Source organism: Sebastes fasciatus, chromosome 3, assembly GCF_043250625.1.
Source record: "Sebastes fasciatus isolate fSebFas1 chromosome 3, fSebFas1.pri, whole genome shotgun sequence".
NCBI lineage: Eukaryota > Metazoa > Chordata > Actinopteri > Perciformes > Sebastidae > Sebastes > Sebastes fasciatus.
In genome coordinates this window covers 36,371,986-36,393,176 of record NC_133797.1, presented here as the reverse complement: position 1 = coordinate 36,393,176, position 21,191 = coordinate 36,371,986, and the positions used below count along the sequence as shown (strand labels likewise).

General features: G+C 39.8%; 1 protein-coding gene across 1 annotated transcript in view; it reads left to right on the top strand.

Moving 5' to 3' along the window:
* Nucleotides 1-21,191, top strand: part of LOC141764948 (dolichyl-diphosphooligosaccharide--protein glycosyltransferase subunit TUSC3) — an 86,414-nt gene that overhangs the window by 14,335 nt on the left and 50,888 nt on the right. Inside the window, exon 2 of the mRNA XM_074630659.1 lies at nt 19,209-19,378. Within this exon, the coding sequence (XP_074486760.1) occupies nt 19,209-19,378 (170 nt within the window). The remainder of the gene's footprint in view (nt 1-19,208; nt 19,379-21,191) is intronic.

Sequence of the window (21,191 nt, the reverse complement as noted above, 5' to 3'; positions counted from 1 at the left end):
CAAACACAGTGGCACCTGGGAGACGTTGACCACAAAGCAGTGTTGTAGATGTAGCTGGAGGTGGGTGTGGTGGGGTGTTGTTTGGGGCTGGCATCTCTAATCTCTACTGGCTTTGTTGATTATTAAAGCTGGGCATACACTGTATGTTTTTAGCCCGTTTCTGGCCCGAATTTTGAGCCGCATGACTCATTTTAGAGTCGGACCGAATTTCAGCTTCATCGGGGGTCGTTTGCCGTCAATGTACAGCGGGGACTGAGGATCGATCAACTCCTCCCGAACAATCGTCGGGGAGTCGGATGAATTTCTGACATGTCTCCCACAGTTGAAGCAGAGCCACGAGCCGATTCCCCGTCAGAGCCTTATCTACTCTTTCAACAGTAATCAGTGAGAGTGTAGCTATAAAGATAGCAATGTACTATAGATATAGTAAAACGTAGCTAGCTTACCTCCAATTCTCTCTGCAAAATGGACAAGCCATACTGTCCACGTCTTCCTAGCCACCTGCGAGTCCATATACGCCGGCGCTTCTTTTTTTAGACGTTTCAGCAGACAGGATGGCACAGATGATCAAGGCAGCATGTTTCTGCCCTGTCAGCATTGTGACCCGTACAGACCTCTGCTAGCAAACTAACTTTACCTGCCTCGGAGCTTTAAAACAAATCTTTTTTGACAACTGCCAACAGCCAGAACGACCCTAAGGGGCCATCGGGGCATGTTTTTTTTTTCTATTTTACATTTACAGTGTGAGCAAATAAATCGTGAGCTTTGGCTTTAGATTGCAAACGATCTACTGGTACAGTAGGAGTAGGAAGTAAACAACAATATTTCTAAAATCTTACAGTACATGTCCAGCTTTAGGTAGAAAAATGAACCTGAAAGTGAAAGTCCCAGAAGAAAAAGTTAGAAAAGTGCTCATCCTCCTCCTCCCGGTTGCATTGAGATTTATTATGAATTACAACTCTGTCTAAGCTTGCCTGTCTAGCTGACAGGTTATTTATGCCACCAAAATAAGTTATTAAACACACACACACACACACACACACACACACACACACACACACACACACACACACACACACACACACACACACACACACACACAGAGAGAGAGTAATACGGTAATGTAACATGATGAACTGAAGCAGTTTAGCATAAAGCTGTAGTCAGGATAAATGCTAAATGCTATTTCCTGTCAGACCTGGTCTCTTTCTGTCTCCCTCTCACATTCTCTCCCACTCTTTTTCTAAACGCCTGAATTGTGTTTACTGTTTTTAATTCTTTTGGAAAGTCGCTTGATGTCACTAGAGTGACAGTAACCACAACGGACAGTAGTACAACTTTAGTATTTTTTAGTAAGTAGTAGCAAGTATTTGACTTGGTATTTGGTCAGCAACTGTTCATTCTGATTTTTTCAGGCTAAAATAGTGAAAGCCTATGTGCACATACTGTACAAGTTTCTCTTTGCTGCTGATTTCACTCACCCCGACAGACCCCGACACAGCTAGAGCTTTAAGCCCCATTTTAGATTACGAGTCTCATACAGTGATGGAATCAGCAGCTCTGCTATCGCTGCAAACTCTTCAGCATCATCAACAGATAGACATGGGCGCACACTCACATCATTACCTCAGTATGGATGATTTAAGCATCACATTGGGTGGTAAAGTTGTTTTTCAACACCTCCAACAAGCCCATCATCACTTCACTTATCAATCCAGCAGAGAAATAAATAATGAAAGGAAGTGAAGCATTTTATGTTGATGTACAGTAAATCAATCAAATGGGTGAAAGATTTTAAATGCCAACATTTGTTTTTTATCTTTGATCCTGGGGAATGTCATCTCGAATCAAACTGGTAAAATCCAAGTGTAGTCATGACCCATCGTTTGTCATCAATTGAGTTATCAGAGAAGTAGTGTCGCATAGCCAGGGAGAAAGGTCTGGCTGCACCCATTATCTTTCCGCTATAGAGAGAAAAAATGCCCTGGCTTGTTTGTATTTCTTTAAACTAGGGGTGTCAATCGATTAAAGTATTTAATCACGATTAATCGCATGATTAATCGCGATTAATCAAAAATTAATCGCACATTTTGTATCTTTTCAAAATGTACCTTAAAGGGAGATTTGTCAAGTATTTAATACTTAATAACATGGGAGTGGGCAAATATGCTTGCTTTATGCAAATGTATGTATATATGTATTATTGGAAATCAATTAACAACACAAAACAATGACAAATATTGTCCAGAAACCTTCACAGGTACTGCATTTAACTAAGTGGCTTAAGTTTTATTGCATTGTCTTTCAATGTCTCTTTACATTTCCCATTACTGGAGACATTTTCTCAGCTGTCTTTGCTGCAAGAGGACCTACAGTGTCTTCATGGAGCAGGAAATAATACAACTTTTGGATAAAGAGTATGGTTACATAAAATCATGGCAAAATCTGTTTAGACTGAACAAGATTTGTATCCCAGAGTTGACAAACCCCCAGCTGGCATGCAGTGAACGCCTAGCCTGATTCTGCTGCAGTTAGAAATAAACAAGGAGAGTAAGAGAAGGCTCTTTGAACTATGTCTGCTGACAGATCATGTCTTTAATGAGGAGCCTGATTTGTAATGATTGTTACGCCCCTTGTTTCAACTGAGCAACTGGTGGTCACTCCCCTTCCCAGCTGTTCAGATTATTGACCAGCCAATTAGTCTCACCAGCCGAGCTCAGAGCGCGATATGATTAGTGCAACTAGCTCACCATTTCCCTTGTGAGACTGACACCACTTTGCAGTTGGCGGTAAGACAGCCGTAGCTTGCTGCGATGTCACAGAAGAAGTTACATTACTGTCATCACAGCCTGTAGGGCTGCATTCGGAGTGCTTGGACAGGGGGAATAAAGCTTTAATGCATGCATTTCTTTCCAGGCAATAAAGCAAGAAAGGTTCTGGACAGCAGCTTTTCTCTAGTGGCTTTATTGCCGACTCATTCTGAAATGAGCTCTTTAGTCAGTATGCCAGCCCATTCAGGTCTAAATGCGTATAAAACCAAGGTTGTGATAAAATGTCAATGCAAGTGTCTACTGGTCATTATGCAAGATGTTCGCAGGATGTCATGTTATACAGTGTCTTCTCTCAGCTCTCAGTTTTTACAATATGTATGAAGAGAAAACTGAACAAAAGCCACGTTAAATCCATAGAGGCAGCTTTCACATAGCAGCAGTCTCATATCATCCTCCTCTGTGTCAAATTTATTGCTCATGGAAAATAACTACATGCTTAACAGCCCTACTTTTTCCCACACATTGCACACCCCTCTCAGTTTTTGGCAGCATATTTACCTAAGGTAAAATTCTATTTTAAGGCGACTATATGAGTAATCACTGTTTCCTCTGCATATTGAAATTGGTAATACTTTCTCTCTGTGGGGGAGAGGAAAACTCAGCTGTGTGAGTCATTGAACTAATCAAACACTTTGTGTCGGACCAAAAGCTGGCCACCAAATAATAGTTTGCATCTGAATAGAATAAATAAATATGCAAGTAAGTTGAATTTGTTCATGCAATTATATATCTTGTGAACTTTTTAAAAAAAAACTAGAGCATAGACAGTGTGAAACATAGATGCATAAAAACTACAAAGTAATATTATTAATCATGGTATTTGCCAAAAAGCAAATCTTGCACTTCTATAAACAAATTTCCCTGTATTCTTTACATAGAAGCTGTCCTCATGTTGTCCCTTTACAACCAATGTTGTAACTATGGAAAATACACCTATCTCCTGATTCCATACTATCACAATATTTGGGTGCTGATTTGATATGTATTGCGATTTTGAAGTATTGCGATTCGATCATACAATTTACTGCGATTTTTGTTAACCTTTTTACCACTAGACAATGCGGAAAAGTTGAATCATATACTTCAAGGGACTTTCACTTTTGGAGTAAAAATGTTTGATTTTCAGCATGTATGTAGTCAGATGTCTTGAAGTCAAATATATCAGTCATTGTCAGGAATTATTTATTACATTTTTTCAAGCAACCCAAAAATAAAAAAATAATGAACTTTCCCTCAACATTTAGTGTTAATTTCTTTTTAATTTCTAAGGGACATGTAATGTTTTATACTACTGGTAAATATAGATTATATCCAATCAATCTTATTTCCATATATGTATTTTGTATATACAGTTCACTTTGTTAACACCTTATCTTGACAACCAGACGCAGTCACACGTGTATACTTCCTCTACCTTCGCCATGTCCACCGTTAGCTCTCCTGTCAGCTCTGTTCTCTTTATAAATCCATGGTCAGCTCCATCGGTGCCGTTTGAATGCATTTAACATAAATGTCAGTATATGGGTGCTCTACAGTTGTAGCGTCGGCTGATTTGACCACAGAGAAGCTAGTGACAGCTGGCTTCAGTGCACGTTACCGCAACATGATAACGTTTCATGTCATGACAGAGTTAGCATGCAGCTTTAGCCGTGATGTCTAGCTCTGCTTTTCCTGTCAATGTGGGAAACCCAAAGTGTTTCCATACTTTGCTGTATGTGTAGTGTTTACTACTTTGGATTAAAGCATATTGTTGATAAAAAATAATTTCACCCCACAAACGGCACTCCACTCATACTGTAGCTGTAGGCAGCATATTTACCTGGGGTAATTTTCTATTTTAAGGTAACCCATGTGGGTAGTTAGTGTTTCCTTTGCACAATGAAGTCAGGTATACTGGTGATATTTCTGGAGATTCTCATTCAAAAGCTGCTATTCCTCCATGTAATAGGTCTAGTGAGACTGAATGCTCACCTAAGCAGAAGCAAATAATAGATGTGAATGGCTTATAAGGCTAATTAGGAGCACATTAAGCTCACAGTTATTAGGCACTAATACTAGTGTTAGTTCCAAAGGCTAATGAGGTAGCATACTAGGCCAATTACACTTGTATGTCTAATATGCTTATAAGTGCATTGTGTGCTTGGCCCTGACTTTGACCATTAAAAATGATCTCTGCAGGCAGATTGGCAAAGTCTGCAGGTGCAGAAAGCTACAAGACAGACAGAGAGAGAGAGAGAGAGAGAGAGAGGAGTGAATTGAGGGTTCAGAGCTAAAGGTCACACAGTAGTGGCACACAGCACACCTGGGAAGCAGAAAAGAGGAAGGCAACTGACCTGGTAGTCAGACGGGCTCGCAACATCGTGACCTTTACTGAGCCCAAACTCTCCGTCTTTTGCTTCACACATTCTACACCTAAGCCAGCAGTTGTATCTCACTGTCACTTCTTTTTAACACCAATTATTGAAGTTACATTACTGTTGGCAACAGTTGTGGATTCAGGTCAGTCTACCCTCTGTACCTTGAAATGAGGATGTGACAGACTTTTTTCCACTTTTTTATTGGACAGCGCTCCCCAGCGGTTAGGCGAGGGTGATTATTGAAACTGAGAAGTGAGAGAATTGGAAATGTGTTTGCTTTTGTGATGAAATGTATTTTTATAAAGTGCGTTTGGATACCTGTGACACAGCCTAACGTAAGCAAGGGATGACAGAGTAGTAGATGTCCCTAATCTGCGAGGAGGTAGGATGTTCTGCTACGTCCCCTTTTTCATCTAACAAGCTCTCTGTAGCTGGTGGTTTTGTTTTGTTTTGTACCTTTCCTCCCTGCAATATTTAAAAGGCATCCGCTGACAACAAAAGCTCAGGAAAAAAAAGTCCCTATCTTAAGGCTATAGGAAGCTAAAGATCCTTCACAATAAAATCCTTACAATGAACTGACTGATGCAAAGCTTGTGAAGTGTTGACAGCAATATTCTTATTAACAAATACCTAACTTTAGCTCTGAGTGAAAACCGACTTTGCTACCTGGTTGTTGATGGAGATCAGCGGCTGCTTGGTCATGATTAGACGAAAAAAAACAATCAAACCCTCACTTTATATTAAATTACTGCAGTATAGAGGACATTCTCTCCCAAGTCGCACCTCAAAACGTATATTTCATCGCAGGTTACAGAATTAGTCTATGCGGCTAACTTTCCTTCTCATCTCCTCCCTCAAAATTGACTGCATCTTTCTAACATGCCTTTATTACACGGCTTTATTCAATACTCGATTCTGATTGGCCAATTATGGCGTTCCACGGTCTTGCTATTTCTGTATAGTAGACCGTTGCTATGTATAACAGACCGCTGCTATGGATGCAGTTCTGATCTCGGACTCTGGTGGACTATTGCAGTGTCAAATTATTGATTTCTTAAGTAAGTAGCTGCGTAATAAGTGGGATAATGTACTGCGAGCGGGTCATTGTTGCGAAATAAACAAGGTTTCAAGGTTTATTTCCGATCAAAGACTGGCTCGCTGTAAATTATCCCTTAATTATTTGTCTCTCCATCTTGTCTTTATTTCTCTGTTGTGCACTTTCAGGCGGTCATATGTTAATGATACCCTTTAATGCTCAAAAATCTTTTAAATACACACACGCACCCATGCACGCACTCACAAACTTTCATAGCCTCCGACATCCTTGACTGAAGTCCTTGAGTATATTTTTCTCTCTAATTTGATGTAAGATGGATTAAAAAGGATATGGCGGTACATCAAGCTGTGCTTTTTTTTCTCTGCGGCGCTTAATTAAACTCTAAGACCACCCACAGCTGACCCGTGCTACCAACATCACTAATGCAATATTTGGACTGAATCATTTGATCACATAATACGCACAGATAAATGTTTGAAGCTGAACACTCATTGCGGGCAGATGATGAACACTTTGCACACACAGTCACGGTGGGAGTGCGACCCCGAACCTGCAGAGCCTTGAGTTTGTGCCATTACTTAAACACTCAAGGATAATTCTTCCCGGAGTGGCAAGTTGAAAAACGTTTTTTTTTTTCTTTTACTTTAGCCCTCTTCAGAGTAAGAAGAAGAGTGAGCTGAAGTAATGATAATAAGTCACGGAACGACTTGATGGTAACATGTCCCCTACATCGTGATGAATTAGTCATTGTGTCGGGGAGATGAAGGAGCCCACATATTGGCTTTGTGTTCTCTTCAAATTCAAGAAAATGGCTCTTTGCTGCAACCAACACATCTCTAGGGCTCTATTTATGTTCTCTCTCTCATTTATTTAAAAAATTCACAGTCGTTTTCAACTTGGAAAATACATTTTTCCTTATTTCCAAAGTTGGTTTTGATTGTTTTGTTCCTTTCTTTTACCAAGGGCAGAAGGGTATAATGTTGTTATGCTGTCTGTGCTCTCTAAAGTGTGATTGTTTTGACCTGAATTAGAAAAAAATATCAACTAACTTGCCACACAAAGGAACATTTCGTTATATGACCTTCTCTGGGTTTAAAGTCAATTATTCCCATAAATGTGTATCCATGGTACCAGCTTTGTGGAGTAGTACCATGGCTTGCCTGTGTTAATTCCTACCTTTGCCTCCCTGGTGCCTGGCTCAAGGGTACCCCAGATTTTGCTCTACGAGACAGAAACAGCCTCTCTAACTTCCCTTCCATGCATAGATGTTCCTGCCTAGCCCCTCCAGGAATTTGAATTATTTTTTAAATCCTGTGATGCATTTTTTTAAATTAAATTTTCACCTGACGTTGACTGCTGTAAGCTTTCATAAAATCCCCCCCAACGAATGTAAATCCTCGAGGAAACTAATTTACACACAAATTTGTTTTGCCTTGCATTTTGCCAGATAATCATACGCTCCCTTTATAACATGCTTCTGGCTACTAAAAAGGAAAAAAAGTAAGGAAACCATTTTGTTTATTTGTGCTCTGGGATCATTACAGAAATGTAATAGTGATGCTTGTCCGGTTGTTGGTGCCAAGACAAACGCTGAGTATGTGATGATGTTAAAAGGCTTTAGACACACTGCACACTGTGTATTGCGTTGACCAGCCCTCACTACAACAGGTATGACAACTTCTCCTCATGTATGCACTGATAAGCATGTTACTGATCATGTACATGGACTGATCTGGAGCTTGAAGCAACGTAGGGACATTAAAGTCCTAAACTGTCACACACTAATACCGTTTTTGCCTAATAGCCACTGGGAAAACTTGCATCAATTCAGTGTTGACATGATTTGTTATACCAATTTGCAGCCATACTCATGTTAAGTCATATAGGTATTACTAGGCGTGTAAGAAAATATTGATACCAGTGTCACAATATAATTTTTTGCGATACTGTATCGATTCTCCAAAACACTATCGCTTTTTAATTAAAAATAGGACGGCCCACCAGCGAACCAGGATGCTATTCTGTATTTCAGAGTTTGTAGTGGGCCCAGTTTTAAAGCTAGAGTGAAGTTACTGATATCATATGAAACTAGAAAACCAAAGGAATCCATTCGTACCATGTCATACTTCCATGTCGCGAAGGAGGCTAAATAACACTCCAAAGTTACGCAGAATTTTAGTGAGGAAAAACTGGCATGGCTATTTTCAAAAGGGTCCCTTGACCTCTGATTTCAAGATATGTGAATGGAAATTGGTTTTATGGGTACCCACCACTCTCCCCTTTACAAACATGCCCACATAATCACATGCAGTTTTGGACAAAAACCATGCAGTTTTATGCATGCAGCATAAATGTGTTATTTTCACCTATTCTAAAATGGTGTATTTGAATATTTCTGTATACAGTCTTTTCAGTCTCAGAATTGCATAAATTGGGTCTGACTGGAAAGCTCTTGTGGATCCATGGAGCCGAATTTTTTTTATGTGAGATGATGTTAGTCCCCATAGTAGCCATTTCATATAGTGACTTTTTTTTTTACTCAGATGGTGGTGTGTCTTTATACTTTGACAGTTTTCCTAAAATTAGATTTAAAAGAAATTGAAATATATCGCCTTGCTTACAGTAGTGCAATAATCGTTACCCTTGTATCATGATACGTATCGTATTGCCAAATTCTTGCCAATACACAGCCCTAGGTAATACCAGCATAACATATATACAATCCCATAAGCTGAAAACATTAGCTGCATGTCAGTGCTCTGTCACCATATTGTCCTGTTTTCCTTTCTGTTTCTCTTAATCTCAACTACGATATCTTTAATTATTATATAACTAATTTTGCCCTTTTGTGTCTTTGTTTCTTTCTCTATTGCTTTCTGTTTCTCTCTCTCTCTCTCTCTCTCTCTCTCTCTCTCTCCCTCTCTCTCTCTCTCTCTCTCTCTCTAACTTACTTGCCGAGGCGATTTTCCTTCTTTCTTCATCCTTCCTCACCTCATGTTTTCCTCCCATTTTTTTCATTTACTCTCCTCTCCTCCCTCCATCCCTCCATCCCTCGACTTTATTGTGGGGAGCATTATAGTGACCATATGCTCCCTGAGTGCTTGCGTCGACTCCCTATTGTTTTTACAGTAGGACTGGCCCCCTGCCCTGTGTCCATCCCTAGTTTTTATTGGGATGCGTTTATAACAAAATCAAAGTGCACTGATGCCCCATAACCCAATTGGAGCTCTGTGCTTCCCCAGAGAAATGATATCTGCAAAGACAGGGCAAAGAAAAATAAAAGGGAAAGAAGGGGTGAGTAGAGGTCAAGCAGAGTAAATAAAAAATGAGCCTCGGTATTCTATTCCTACTCTGTGACTGATAAAATGTAAGTAGAAGAGATTACACTCACTAGTTTGTTGATGGTTCATGGGGTTACTGCTGTGGGTGTAGTTTTGTCACTCCATACGGTGTTTGTTAAAATATTCTCCCAAATGTTTCTCTGGGAAAGGTGAATGAGCAATGATCTTCCCTTCCTCCACAACAGCTGCCTTGCTCAGCCTGTACAGATGGAAATAACCAATAAATGCTTAAAAAATCTACTACAAAAAAATAGAACAAAAAAAGCAGTAATTTTACGTTAAAATAGGGATGTTAATAATTAGCCGTTAAACCATTAACCGACGATAATAATTTTGACCGATAATGCTCTCAGTTAAATGGTTAAAAGAAATAAAAAACATTAAAACAAGCTGAGCAAAACTCAGAGGAGCCGCTTTTCACTTAAAGGAGAATAGCTGGTCCACCTTAAGTGAAGCCGAAGTTGTTGCTAATGTAATAATAATAAGTTGTTGCTAATTGTTGCAAGCAAGACACAGGAACTTGGCTTGTGTCTTGAGGAGTTGTAGCATTTATTCACCGACAAACTATACACACACTGCAACTGGTAAATGATGAATTTAACCTGTTTGTGCCTCGGTTGTCATTGCAGCTGGGTGGCTTTCTAGGCACTTCAACCACAGTTCCCCTGCATGCAATACACTAATCTTGTTAGTCAAGGGTAACGAGGGTCGGCTATTGGTCAGAAAGAAAAAAAATCGAAATTAGCATCCCTACGTTATAACATGTTATCTTAACTTAGAGCTCACAATGGTCTTCAGTGCAGACAATTTTAAAGTCTTAATTAATTTGTGGTCTTAATTGAGCTGTCTTATAATGTGATGAATGTGAGAATTTAATCTAGCCACCCACACCCAAAGCCTATTGTGTGTTCATCATTTTCACACTTTATTTCAGCTTCAGTATTAGTCTACTCTTAACTGGCATTTAAACCATCTGAAAAAGTTAACTTGATGAAACTCGCAGACACCTAAACCAACAAACACAAAAGACTTAACGGGCGCCCCAGGGAAAGGAAATGACAGAAGATTTAAAATGTCACACCATGTGCCTGGGAGGTTTAGAGAGAAACTGTAATCGGTAAGCAAAAAAAAAGAAAAGAAAAAGAAAGGCAGACAAATCTTTAGATATTCTATAAGCATCATGGAGGGCGACACAACCGCTGGCGCTAATGATAGATAGAAAAGATAAAAAAATAAAATAAAATGACTCGAGGGTGACGGACGGGAAGACACGTGGACAAAGGCAGGGATAAAATGCATTTATTTCAAATAATTGTTATTGGGCACATAAGCTGACAAATCCCCACCCCCAACCCCTCCACCGACAAGTCATGATATTTCTGGAAATCGCAGATTATGGGCTGACAAATATGGAGCTGGCAATATGAAAGCATCTTAGTTTGATTCAGTGGAGGTGAGAGATGGAAACAAAGCTCTGACAGGCAAAGTGACTCAAACAGACACACTGTCCAAATTTGTGATGGTATATGTGCTTACATCACACCGTATTAACTGTTCTTTCCCATCAACAGGATTTCACTTATTTCCTCCAATTATATTCTGTCATCTTTATGTCCCCTCCCTCTCTTCAACTCCTTCCTTCTCCACACATCTCCTCTCTTCTTCCACTTCATTTGCTTTACTCTTCATAGATTCTTCAGCTCATCCACGTAAAACAATTTTTCTCCCACCATGTGTATTTGTGCTTCATTCTTTCTTTAACCTCTGTTACCTTCCTCCCCTCTTTTTTTAATGTAATCCTATCAGAGAATAAAGAACTTCTTAGTAATGTTGCTCTTCCTTCCCTTCTCATTTGTTCTGCCCTCTTGAGTGTCCTTTGTACGTGTGTGTGTGTGCGTGCATGCGTTTTAAGTATTTTCTGTTTAACTCGACACAGAATGTCACCAAGTCATCATACGGACACTATGATTACCAGAAATTGGTAAAGAAAGTGCAATACATTTTTGTTATTTTTTACAAAGGGCAGTGTACTTCTTTCAGTGTGTGTGTGTGTGTGTGTGTGTGTGTGTGTGTGTGTGTGTGAGAGAGTTGGTGAGAGATGAGTCTTTATTCCTTGTTATACGAAGCCAATTTCCAGTAATCCCCCTTTCAATGGGAGAATTGGAGGAAACTGTATGGGAGCGTGATGGCCAAAGCCGAGACCCATTCACTTACAATAGACCTCTGTTTAGGCCGCTCAGAGCAGGGGATTGTGGATTGAAAAAATACTGTTAGCTTTTCATGAGGATGGTTTGGAGATCAAACCCCTGGGTGGCTGGGGAAATTTTTGCCGTCCCCATCTTCTGTAGTAACTACAAGGGAGATAGGGTAACGTTATTTAGCTTGAAGTAGGGATGCACCGATACAACGTTTTCAGTTCCGATACCAATACCTGGGCTTTGGGTATCGGCTGATACCGAATACCGATCTGATACCATTGTTTAATTAATAAGCTGTATGCCTCACTGTGTGGAAGTGACTGGGATCATTCTTTTATGTGTAAGGCAACATCAGGCTTGACTTACACATTGCTTTCCTAACTTTGTAAAACAAAATGTAATAAATACATATGTAGATATAAATTAACTGAATTGTTAGCAACTTGGTAAAAACAAAATCTTCAAAATTAAATGGAATTACAAGACAAATGTAAACCTGTTTAATGCAACAACAAATTGGTCAAAGCTTAAACAGGAATTAAAGTTCCAGAATATAATGTATATAGGATATAAACATAGAATTGAACTGAATAGATTGGCTTTATTATCACCGATACCCGATCCAGCTATTAGAGTCAGTATCGGCCAGATATCCAATCCGGTATCGGTGCATCCCTAGTTTAAAGGTAACCCTCCATAGCGCTGGACAAATATTTAGTCAAAATCAAGGTGCATGTGCTTCAGCTCTGCAAATAGGTTTTGGTTTTGTATCTGCAGAGATGTTTGTGATGTGTCAGGAAGTACCATCTGTGTCTGCTCTGGCTGCAGTCAGGCGAGCTTTTAAAATACTTGGTTGACTAATTATTCGGTTGAGCGACTCAGCTGATTGACAGACAAACTAACTAACCACCTGAGTGCCTGCTTAATTCACTAAGTGATTCTTTGAGTGACTGACACATAAACTTACTGATTTACTATTTATCTGATTTGTTAACTAAATAAATGACCTGACTGACCAGTTACCAAACTGGCTGAGGGACTGATCAGTTGACAGTTTTTGGGCTGGCTGGCTGTCTGGCTGGCTGGCTGGCAGGCAGAGTGACTGTTTGATTGAATAACCGGCCGGCTGATAAACTAACCGTCTTTTATCTTGCCCCCCCATAACCTCTTGCTGTGTGGTCATCAGTGCATGAGTCAGTTCTGCCTTCCACTCCATGTGTCATCCTCCTGTCTCTTATTTTCTCTGCCCTCATCATCTCTTTTCCTCACTCTGCTTGTATCCCTTCTCCCGATCAGTGTCTATTTTTTTTGTCTCCTGCTCTCCTCGGAGTGCTTTTTCTCTTCCAGTTGTTAGATCTCATCATATCTCTGTCTCTCAGCTTGCGGGTGTTCTGCAAGTGAGCATGTTTTTCTTATAAAGTAATTTTATTCATTTAGCCTTTTATTCTTTATTTAGCAACGGTATGCTGTTCTCAGCTTGCCGTAGTGACTTTCCGATGCAAGACATGGGAAAAAGACAGGGAGCGAAGGAAGGAGTAAAGAAAAAAAGGAGAAAAGACTGTCCAATGTTATAGAAACTTACATCATGAGAAAAAAGAATGGTGAACATCAGAGAGATTTAGACCACAGTTCAGTGCTACTGATACAGTCTGACTCTTATGTCCTGTAATATATAAGAGAGAGGTTATGACATTCATAGACTGAGTAACAAGAATTCAGACGGATAAAGCCGGATATCTGCACACCTTTCTGTATCTTATTCACACACACAAACACACCCTATATGTGATTCATTTTAGTGGCCTTCGTGCTCAGTGGAGTAGAAAATAAATGTTTTTAATGCTCCTAGGTTGTTTCGAGTGCTTCTGTATTGTACATGTTTGTGTGTGTGGCTCAAGAGAAGTAGGGAGCATAACACTGATGTGTGGGAGTCACTTGAAGGTCTAACATAAGGTGTTTAAATGGCTCTGTGCAGGAATTGCGCCTTAGAAATGTTTTTTTTTTCTTTTTCGCACTACTTTTGTAGTTCACAGGCATCATTTGGTCTTTATACCTGTAGACAATAATGATAACTGTGAACTCTCAAATATAGTAGCTGTTAATTCCCTCTGTTTTATGAGGTCAGATTTTAGTTAGAAGTTTTTTTCAGTTTTCTTGTCTTCTTCTGTTTGCTGTGTTAACTTACAGTTTGGCTGGTAATACAATTTCAGCACTTTCTTCATGATTATTTGTTGTAATGGTAAATTCAGCACACATTTACACAGTGTCCACAGAATCATCGCAACAACACGCTCATGCCATATCCACTCCTCTGTTTCGCACACTAATTAATCAGTCCCAATTAGTTCTACTTTGCCGTTCTTTCTCTCGATACAAAGCTGCTATTCATTAAACGCAACATCAGGTAGGTAGTAGGTGAGAGAGGCTTTTAATGTGGAACATTGGCAAAAGAAAAATGAAAAACATAAATAATATGACACCAACCTTTGGTCCTTAGGAGACAGAACGAGTGTTCAGAAGTGCCTTTTTAGCTGAAGAATACGTTGTGAAGTGTTTGAACAAGTGTTTCTGATGTTGTCACTAGTTTAAATAACTACTCAGATAGAGATGTAATACCTATTACTAATATTGATGGTGTTACAGCTTGTGTTAAATAATGTATCAATGGCACTAATGATACTCCACAGTAGAGCCATTATACACTCACAAAGTAGGGTGATAAATGTACCTCTCATGCAGTTGTGGTAGAAGATATAGGAAATATGTAGTTAAATACAACGTTAAAATCCCAAACTTAGATGGATGATGATGTGTCTAGTAGAGTTTTAATACCCCCCGCCCTCCCAAACGACAGCTTATACTGCAAAACATGCACTACATAATAGCAAGTATTCTCTCTTCGCAGCTGCCCTGCCCTCCATTGTTTTTCAGCACCTTTATCATCTCTTGAAATTCCCTCACAAGTAGTACTCCTGTATATTTTCAACACTGGTGTTTGTGTGTGTGTGTGTGTGTGTGTGTGTGTGTGTGTGTGTGTGTGTGTGTGTGTGTGTGTGTGTGTGTGTGTGCGCGCGCAGAATATGAGTAAGGCAGTGCATCATTACTGCAAGTGTGATTGGCATCCAGGACTGACAGCTCTGCTTTTGGGGCTGAATGCACACGGGGCAAAAGCTTGGGAGATAAATTAAAGACAAAACAGCAAAGGTGTACAAAAAGCACTTTGTACCTCCTATGGACGTGCACACCCGTCTGTGTGTGTGTGTGTGTGTGTGTGTGTGTGTATGTTTGTGAGTTGTACTCCTTGTGCTGTGTGTTTCTTAGTGAATCTCGTCTCTCATTATACATGGCCCATTAATGCTGGAGTGTGTGTTGTCTGAAGTGAGCAGTATAGCAGAAACACATTACATACTATTGTGCTTCTTTCACTGTCTCGCTCTCTTCTTTATCTCTTCAACTTTTTCTCTTTTGTTTGTCTGTGTCGATCTTGTCTACAGGCAGTTTACTTGAGAGATTTAGTCTACCGCTCTGCTTTGTGTCTGAAGCCTATGACCTAATATATATATGTGTGTGTGTGTGTGTGTGTGTGTGTGTTAGAGAGAGAGAGAGAGAGAGAGAGAGAGATTTTGTGCCCGATTAGCAGTCGGAGTGAGACGCGGTGCTAAATAATTTAGCTACTGCCTACTTGATCCAATACTAGCGAACTACTGGTTAGACACAGGGATGGAGAGGGGGAGATGGAAAGTTGCTGTACATGGGGTACCCTAGGACGCTGCCACCAGAATGCGTTACCCCCTTATAACTGGTGTAAATTCATCAACAAAAAATTCAATCACAAAAAGCTTACCTCTCCTCTCTGCTGCACTTCAGCCCTGCGTCAAATGCCCTGCTGTCCAAACAAGAGAAGTATGAATTTGGCTGTACCCTTGTTGAGAAAGTCGGCACACTCAGCTGGCTCAGTTGGCCATACATTTTAATAATACATTTAGAAGAAGTCAACATTAAAATGGGCACAGTTATGTTAGTTACTGGCCGAGCAAAATGGAGCAATCAGTAGTTTTTTTAATGTTTAAAGTATTATTCTCTCATTCAAGAGACAAACTCATCAAGAAGAAAATTTCAGAACATGCACCAATGATATGCTTTGACATTTAAACAGATTCGTACCATTAGCTAATAGAGTGCTGCAGGAATGAGTCCTAAAACCTGGAAATGAGTTAGCATTTTAGCACTCCCGGTTCCTCCCCAATTTTTTGAATGGGTTCTTAGTTAGATGCCTTAAATAAGGTCTGTGGTTAACACACGTTTAAGAGATTAAATTTTTTTTTCTACTATATAAAATATATCAGTAAATATCCCACTTGTAAGTTTTGAAGCTTTTACGTGTCTTAGAAAAGGCGGTTGCTAACAAGTGGCTAAACGACACTACAAAAAGCCTTTACAGCCTCTTTGTGTATATTCCGTGATGTAGTTCTTTTATAGCTTAATGTTAGATTTTTACTTCTGGTGATTGCATTCACACTCAGAAATCATAAAAGTGGAGTGGAGATTGTCTTGCTGAACAAAATGTGTAAGAATTAGGACTGTGAATCGATTAAAATATTTAATCACAATTAATCGCATGATTGTCCATGGTTAATCGCACATCTTTCATCTGTTCAAAATTATCCTCAAAGGGAGATTTGTTAAGTATTTAATACTGTTATCAATATGGGAGTGGGCAAATATACTTGCTTTATGCAAATATATGTATATATGTATTATTGGAAATCAATTAACAACACAAAACATTGAAAAATATTGTCCAGAATCCCTCACAGGTACTGCATTTAGCATACAATATATGCTTAAATCATAACATGGCAAACTGCAGCCCAACAGGCATCAACAGCTGTCAGTGTGTCAGTGTGCTGACTTGACTATGACTTGCCCCAAACTGCATGTGATTATCATAAAGTGGACATGTCTGTAAAGGGGAGACTCGTGGGTACCCATAGAACCCATTTTCTTTGAAAATGGCCATGCCAGTGTTTCCTTGCCAAAATTTAGCGTCAGTTTGGAGCGTTAGTTAGCCTCCTTCGCGACAAGCTAGTATGACATGGTACCAATGTATTACTCAGCTTCTAGTTTTATATGATACCAGTTTCTTCACACTGAGCCCGCTACAATCTAAAAATCGCAGATGAAACGTTAATGCGTTATTATCGTGTTAACTTTGATAGCCCTAGTATGTTAATCATAAACATTTGTTTACCACAGAGCGTACAAAAATACATCATCCCTGCAGCACTCTATATTATCACTATTACAGACAGGTGTGCCTGCTTCATTCATTCTTTTTCAACCGGGGTGTTAATCCTTTTTGCCTTTCTGATTTGGAAGGGAAGCTGCTTAGAACAGATCCATCACACAAAGGTAGAATGATTTTTATCAACCCAAGGCATGAAATTAATATCAGATTACAGTGCTCTTGTAAAAACATTAACAAGATGTACCCTGTATTCCCAGTTGCAGTAGTTGTTTTAAAGAAATGGGTTAAGAAAAGGGAAGAAAAAGCATTTATCAGTGTTTCTGTATCTGTTTCAGAGTCTTTAAAAGTCTTTAATGAAAAATGCATGACAAACCCTCAGCATAAATTTAGCGCAGTCTAGTTCACAAAGAAAAAAAAAGTTTTATGGTGTAAATTGAATCATGCCTCCTGTACAGATTTCTTGCTGTACAGTTTGATCAGCAGAGGTTGGAAAACAACAAGTGTTACATCAGCAGTCTCAGTATTTCATCACTCATCAGTTCAGAGCTCAAGTCTGCTGGTAGGTGCTAAGCAGTGTCCTGCTGAAAACTTACACTGGCAGAGTACATTTAAAGACACACACACAGCACCAAGGAGACTCGCAAGTACTCACACACACAGCCACCCTGAATCATTACCGTACCCCGCCATATGGGTTTGCTATTATAAGCATTTCAGCTTAAAAACCTTGCAAAGGCACTAGCTGCTGTATGCTGCGTGTTGTTGTTGTACCTTTAGCGCCGTGTTCCGACGCTGACTCTGTCGTGACCTTTCAGCTAAGCCGGACCAGATTTAATCAGCAGCAGGCTCCTACAATACACACACACACACAAACACAAACAAGAACTGTGGCTTTTCTGTACATACACACTCTCACACCTAGGCAGGGCTCCTTCTCGGTGAATAATGGTTATGTTTGTTGTATTCCAGATTATTTGTTTGGATCCCATTAGTCAAAACAGGCCAGGAGTCAAACCTATTAAATTTTAGATTTAGTAACTGGCATCCAGCAGCACCTTGCTTTGTAACAGCATTGGACTTTCAAAGCAGCCAGCATATATACAGCACGGCTGCTGGCCGGTCACTGAATATTCTGAATGTCAGAATTTAAGAGACATTGCCTGTTTTAAGGCCGGGTGATATTCAGCGATTGTTCAAATGGGTCATTTTATAGGAGTGTACCAGAATGACTCTGCAACATCTTTCTACCGTCCGCCCCCCCCCCCCCCCCCCCCCCCCCCCCCCCCCCATTCCCCCCCCCCCCCTCCCCCACCCATGACAGGAGCAGTGGTAGAAGAAGTCATTGCAATCATTTACTTCAGTAAACATAGCTCTATTAGCAGCTAAATCTACTTGAAGTATCAAAAGTAAAAATACTCATCATGCCAAATGGCACCATTAAGAGTGTTAGATTTATCATTTATATTATTGTATTGTTGTATTTTTTTTTATTACTGATGCATTAATGTGTAAGTAGCATTTTAATATTTCACAGTGGAGCTAAATTGTAACATAACATAACATTTCCATACTGTTGAATAGATCTAAAAAATGTGTCATATTTTATGTGGTGGTCACATGTTTTGTATGTATATGTGTGATTGCTCAAAGAAAAAGAAAGAAAAAACCCACACATAAAATGAACTTCTGCAATGCTGTTTGATTATTTTATCAAGACATTTCTCATGGTACACACACATACATACACACAGACATACACACACACACACCAGACACATATATATATATATATATATATATATACAGTATATATGTAAAATAAAAGAGGTGAATGAAGAGGAATCTTCATTTGTTTTTTGTGGGTTTTGTTATGGAATTGTGGATCTTTCTGATCAATTTGAGGAGTGCGTCTGCTTTGCATGTTCCACATTTTATCGTGTGTCATCCAGTGTGGGATTCACATTGGCCTGGGCTTGGTCTTGACTTGGTCTCGACTTGGTCTCAACCCCTCAAAGTTTGGTCTTGTCTCGGTCTCAATACACTCTGACCTTGGTCATGACTTGGTCTCAGTTTAGGTGGTCTTGACTACAACACTGTAAAGTAGCATAAAATGGGAATACTCAAGTAAAGTGGGATGCGTTGTCCTCACTGTCTTTTTCCTCGTCTGTGTGTTCAGAATCTGCTGTCAGAGAAGGTTGACCAGATGATGGAGTGGTCCTCTCGCCGTTCGGTTGTCCGGATGAACGGGGACAAGTTCCGTCGCTTCGTCAAGGCCCCGCCTAGGAACTACTCTGTCATCGTCATGTTCACCGCCCTGCAGCCTCAAAGGCAGTGTTCTGTTTGCAGGTAAGAACACACGCAATGCTCCTCGTGTAGGCCATGATCTGCATAGCTCCTACCTTAACAGCCATTCCTCTGTACTTCTGCAAGTTTACTCAGTGCATCGAAGTTCACCTACAGTGGAAGAGTCTGTGAACTCACACACACACACACACACACACACACACACACACATACATACACATTCATACAGAAACACAGACACACAAACACAAATGTCCTAGAACTTATCTGATATTTCACGTGCCCTCCTTATAGACTTGCACACCTTGGGAAACAGAAAACAGCGTTGCATAACAGAAACCTGTGGGTCACGTTGACATTTGGATCAAAGGGACTCCAGCCACCAAAGGGGAATGAATAAATTCTGCATAACAAGGCCAACAAGACCTACTTACCCACTTGCGAACTCAAAGCATTTAATGCATGAGGAGACTTTCCCAAAATCCAAATAGCAAGCTTTAAATTGGATTATTATTTCAAAAACCAGACTTGCGTCATGTTTGCAGCAGAATTGTAATGCAACGCGGCAGCACCACCCCAAATGATAATACAAGATTAGAAGTTTGATTTTAATGTTTAGTTCAGAGTTCAAATAAATTCCCATTTGAATGGAACAATTTGAACTCCCTGACAATCCTAGTATTTCAGGACCATGGACAGCTCTGCACACAGCACTGGTTCAAGCTCCCTCTGGAGCTGTCCATGGTCCTGGAAGCTATTTGGATTAGCCAGTGCAGTCTTGAGAACCAGTGTCGGGTATACAGGTTTTCTAAGATCATCATGTCTCAAATACCAGATTAGTACATTTACTACACTGTTTTCTCTCCGATCTAAATGAAACCAAGGCTACTGAAAAGACGACTGCAGCATGACGAGTAGTAGTAAACATAGCAGTAAATATAAATATACATTTTAGAATTTTGGTACCGAGTTGGTACCGATGTATCGGTTCTCGTGACATCCCTAGTTCCGTGGTTACGTTTACTGGGGAGCGTGTCAGTGTTTCAGTGTATCATTACACAGTGCTGCTGTTGTACATGTGCTATTGTTTATGTTCGTTTAAGTTACGTTATGTTGTTGCTTCGTATTGTGTTACCGTGCATTCACACCAAGCGCTTCCTCCAGAAATAACCACTCTTGCTGCTTTGTACATGTTGTGGAAGTCCCAGATATGTCAGAAAACCAAACGCCGTTGTGTATGGGTTCATAACATCACCCGGCGGCGAGCTGTATTCACATACTGTATCTGTATCTAGCAAGCCACACATCGCTACTGCGGTATGAACCCAAATTAAACCGACTGGGCTGTGATTTAATTGCAATAAACGATTAATATGATGCCGAAATAACGACGTTATGATGTTGATTTGTAAAAAAAGACCGAATTCATGCTTTGTCAAGTCTGTCTGCAACACAACATGCAAACAACTTTTACAATGCTTGTTTTCTGAACGGAGTTCGGATCAATCACTGCCAGACTATGCTAACATTGTAGCTGCTCCATTAACACTCCATCTAGAAATAAATACGGCAGCAACAACGTCAGTGATGACACAAACTTTCGCGAAGAATGTATATATTGTTACACACCACTTATATGATGAATGCTTTTGATACACATGCTTTATAAAAAACTAAAATACTTTTAACCTTGCATACTGTATGTCATGCTAATACCTTTTCAGCTTGTATAAAATGTATAATATACTGACTAGTAAATGTTACCATTTACTATTGCTGGATGTCATTTGCTTAATTATAAGTTGTCTTTCAATCAAACATTAAGATATAAGTGGAAAAAAAACTGTTCACAAAA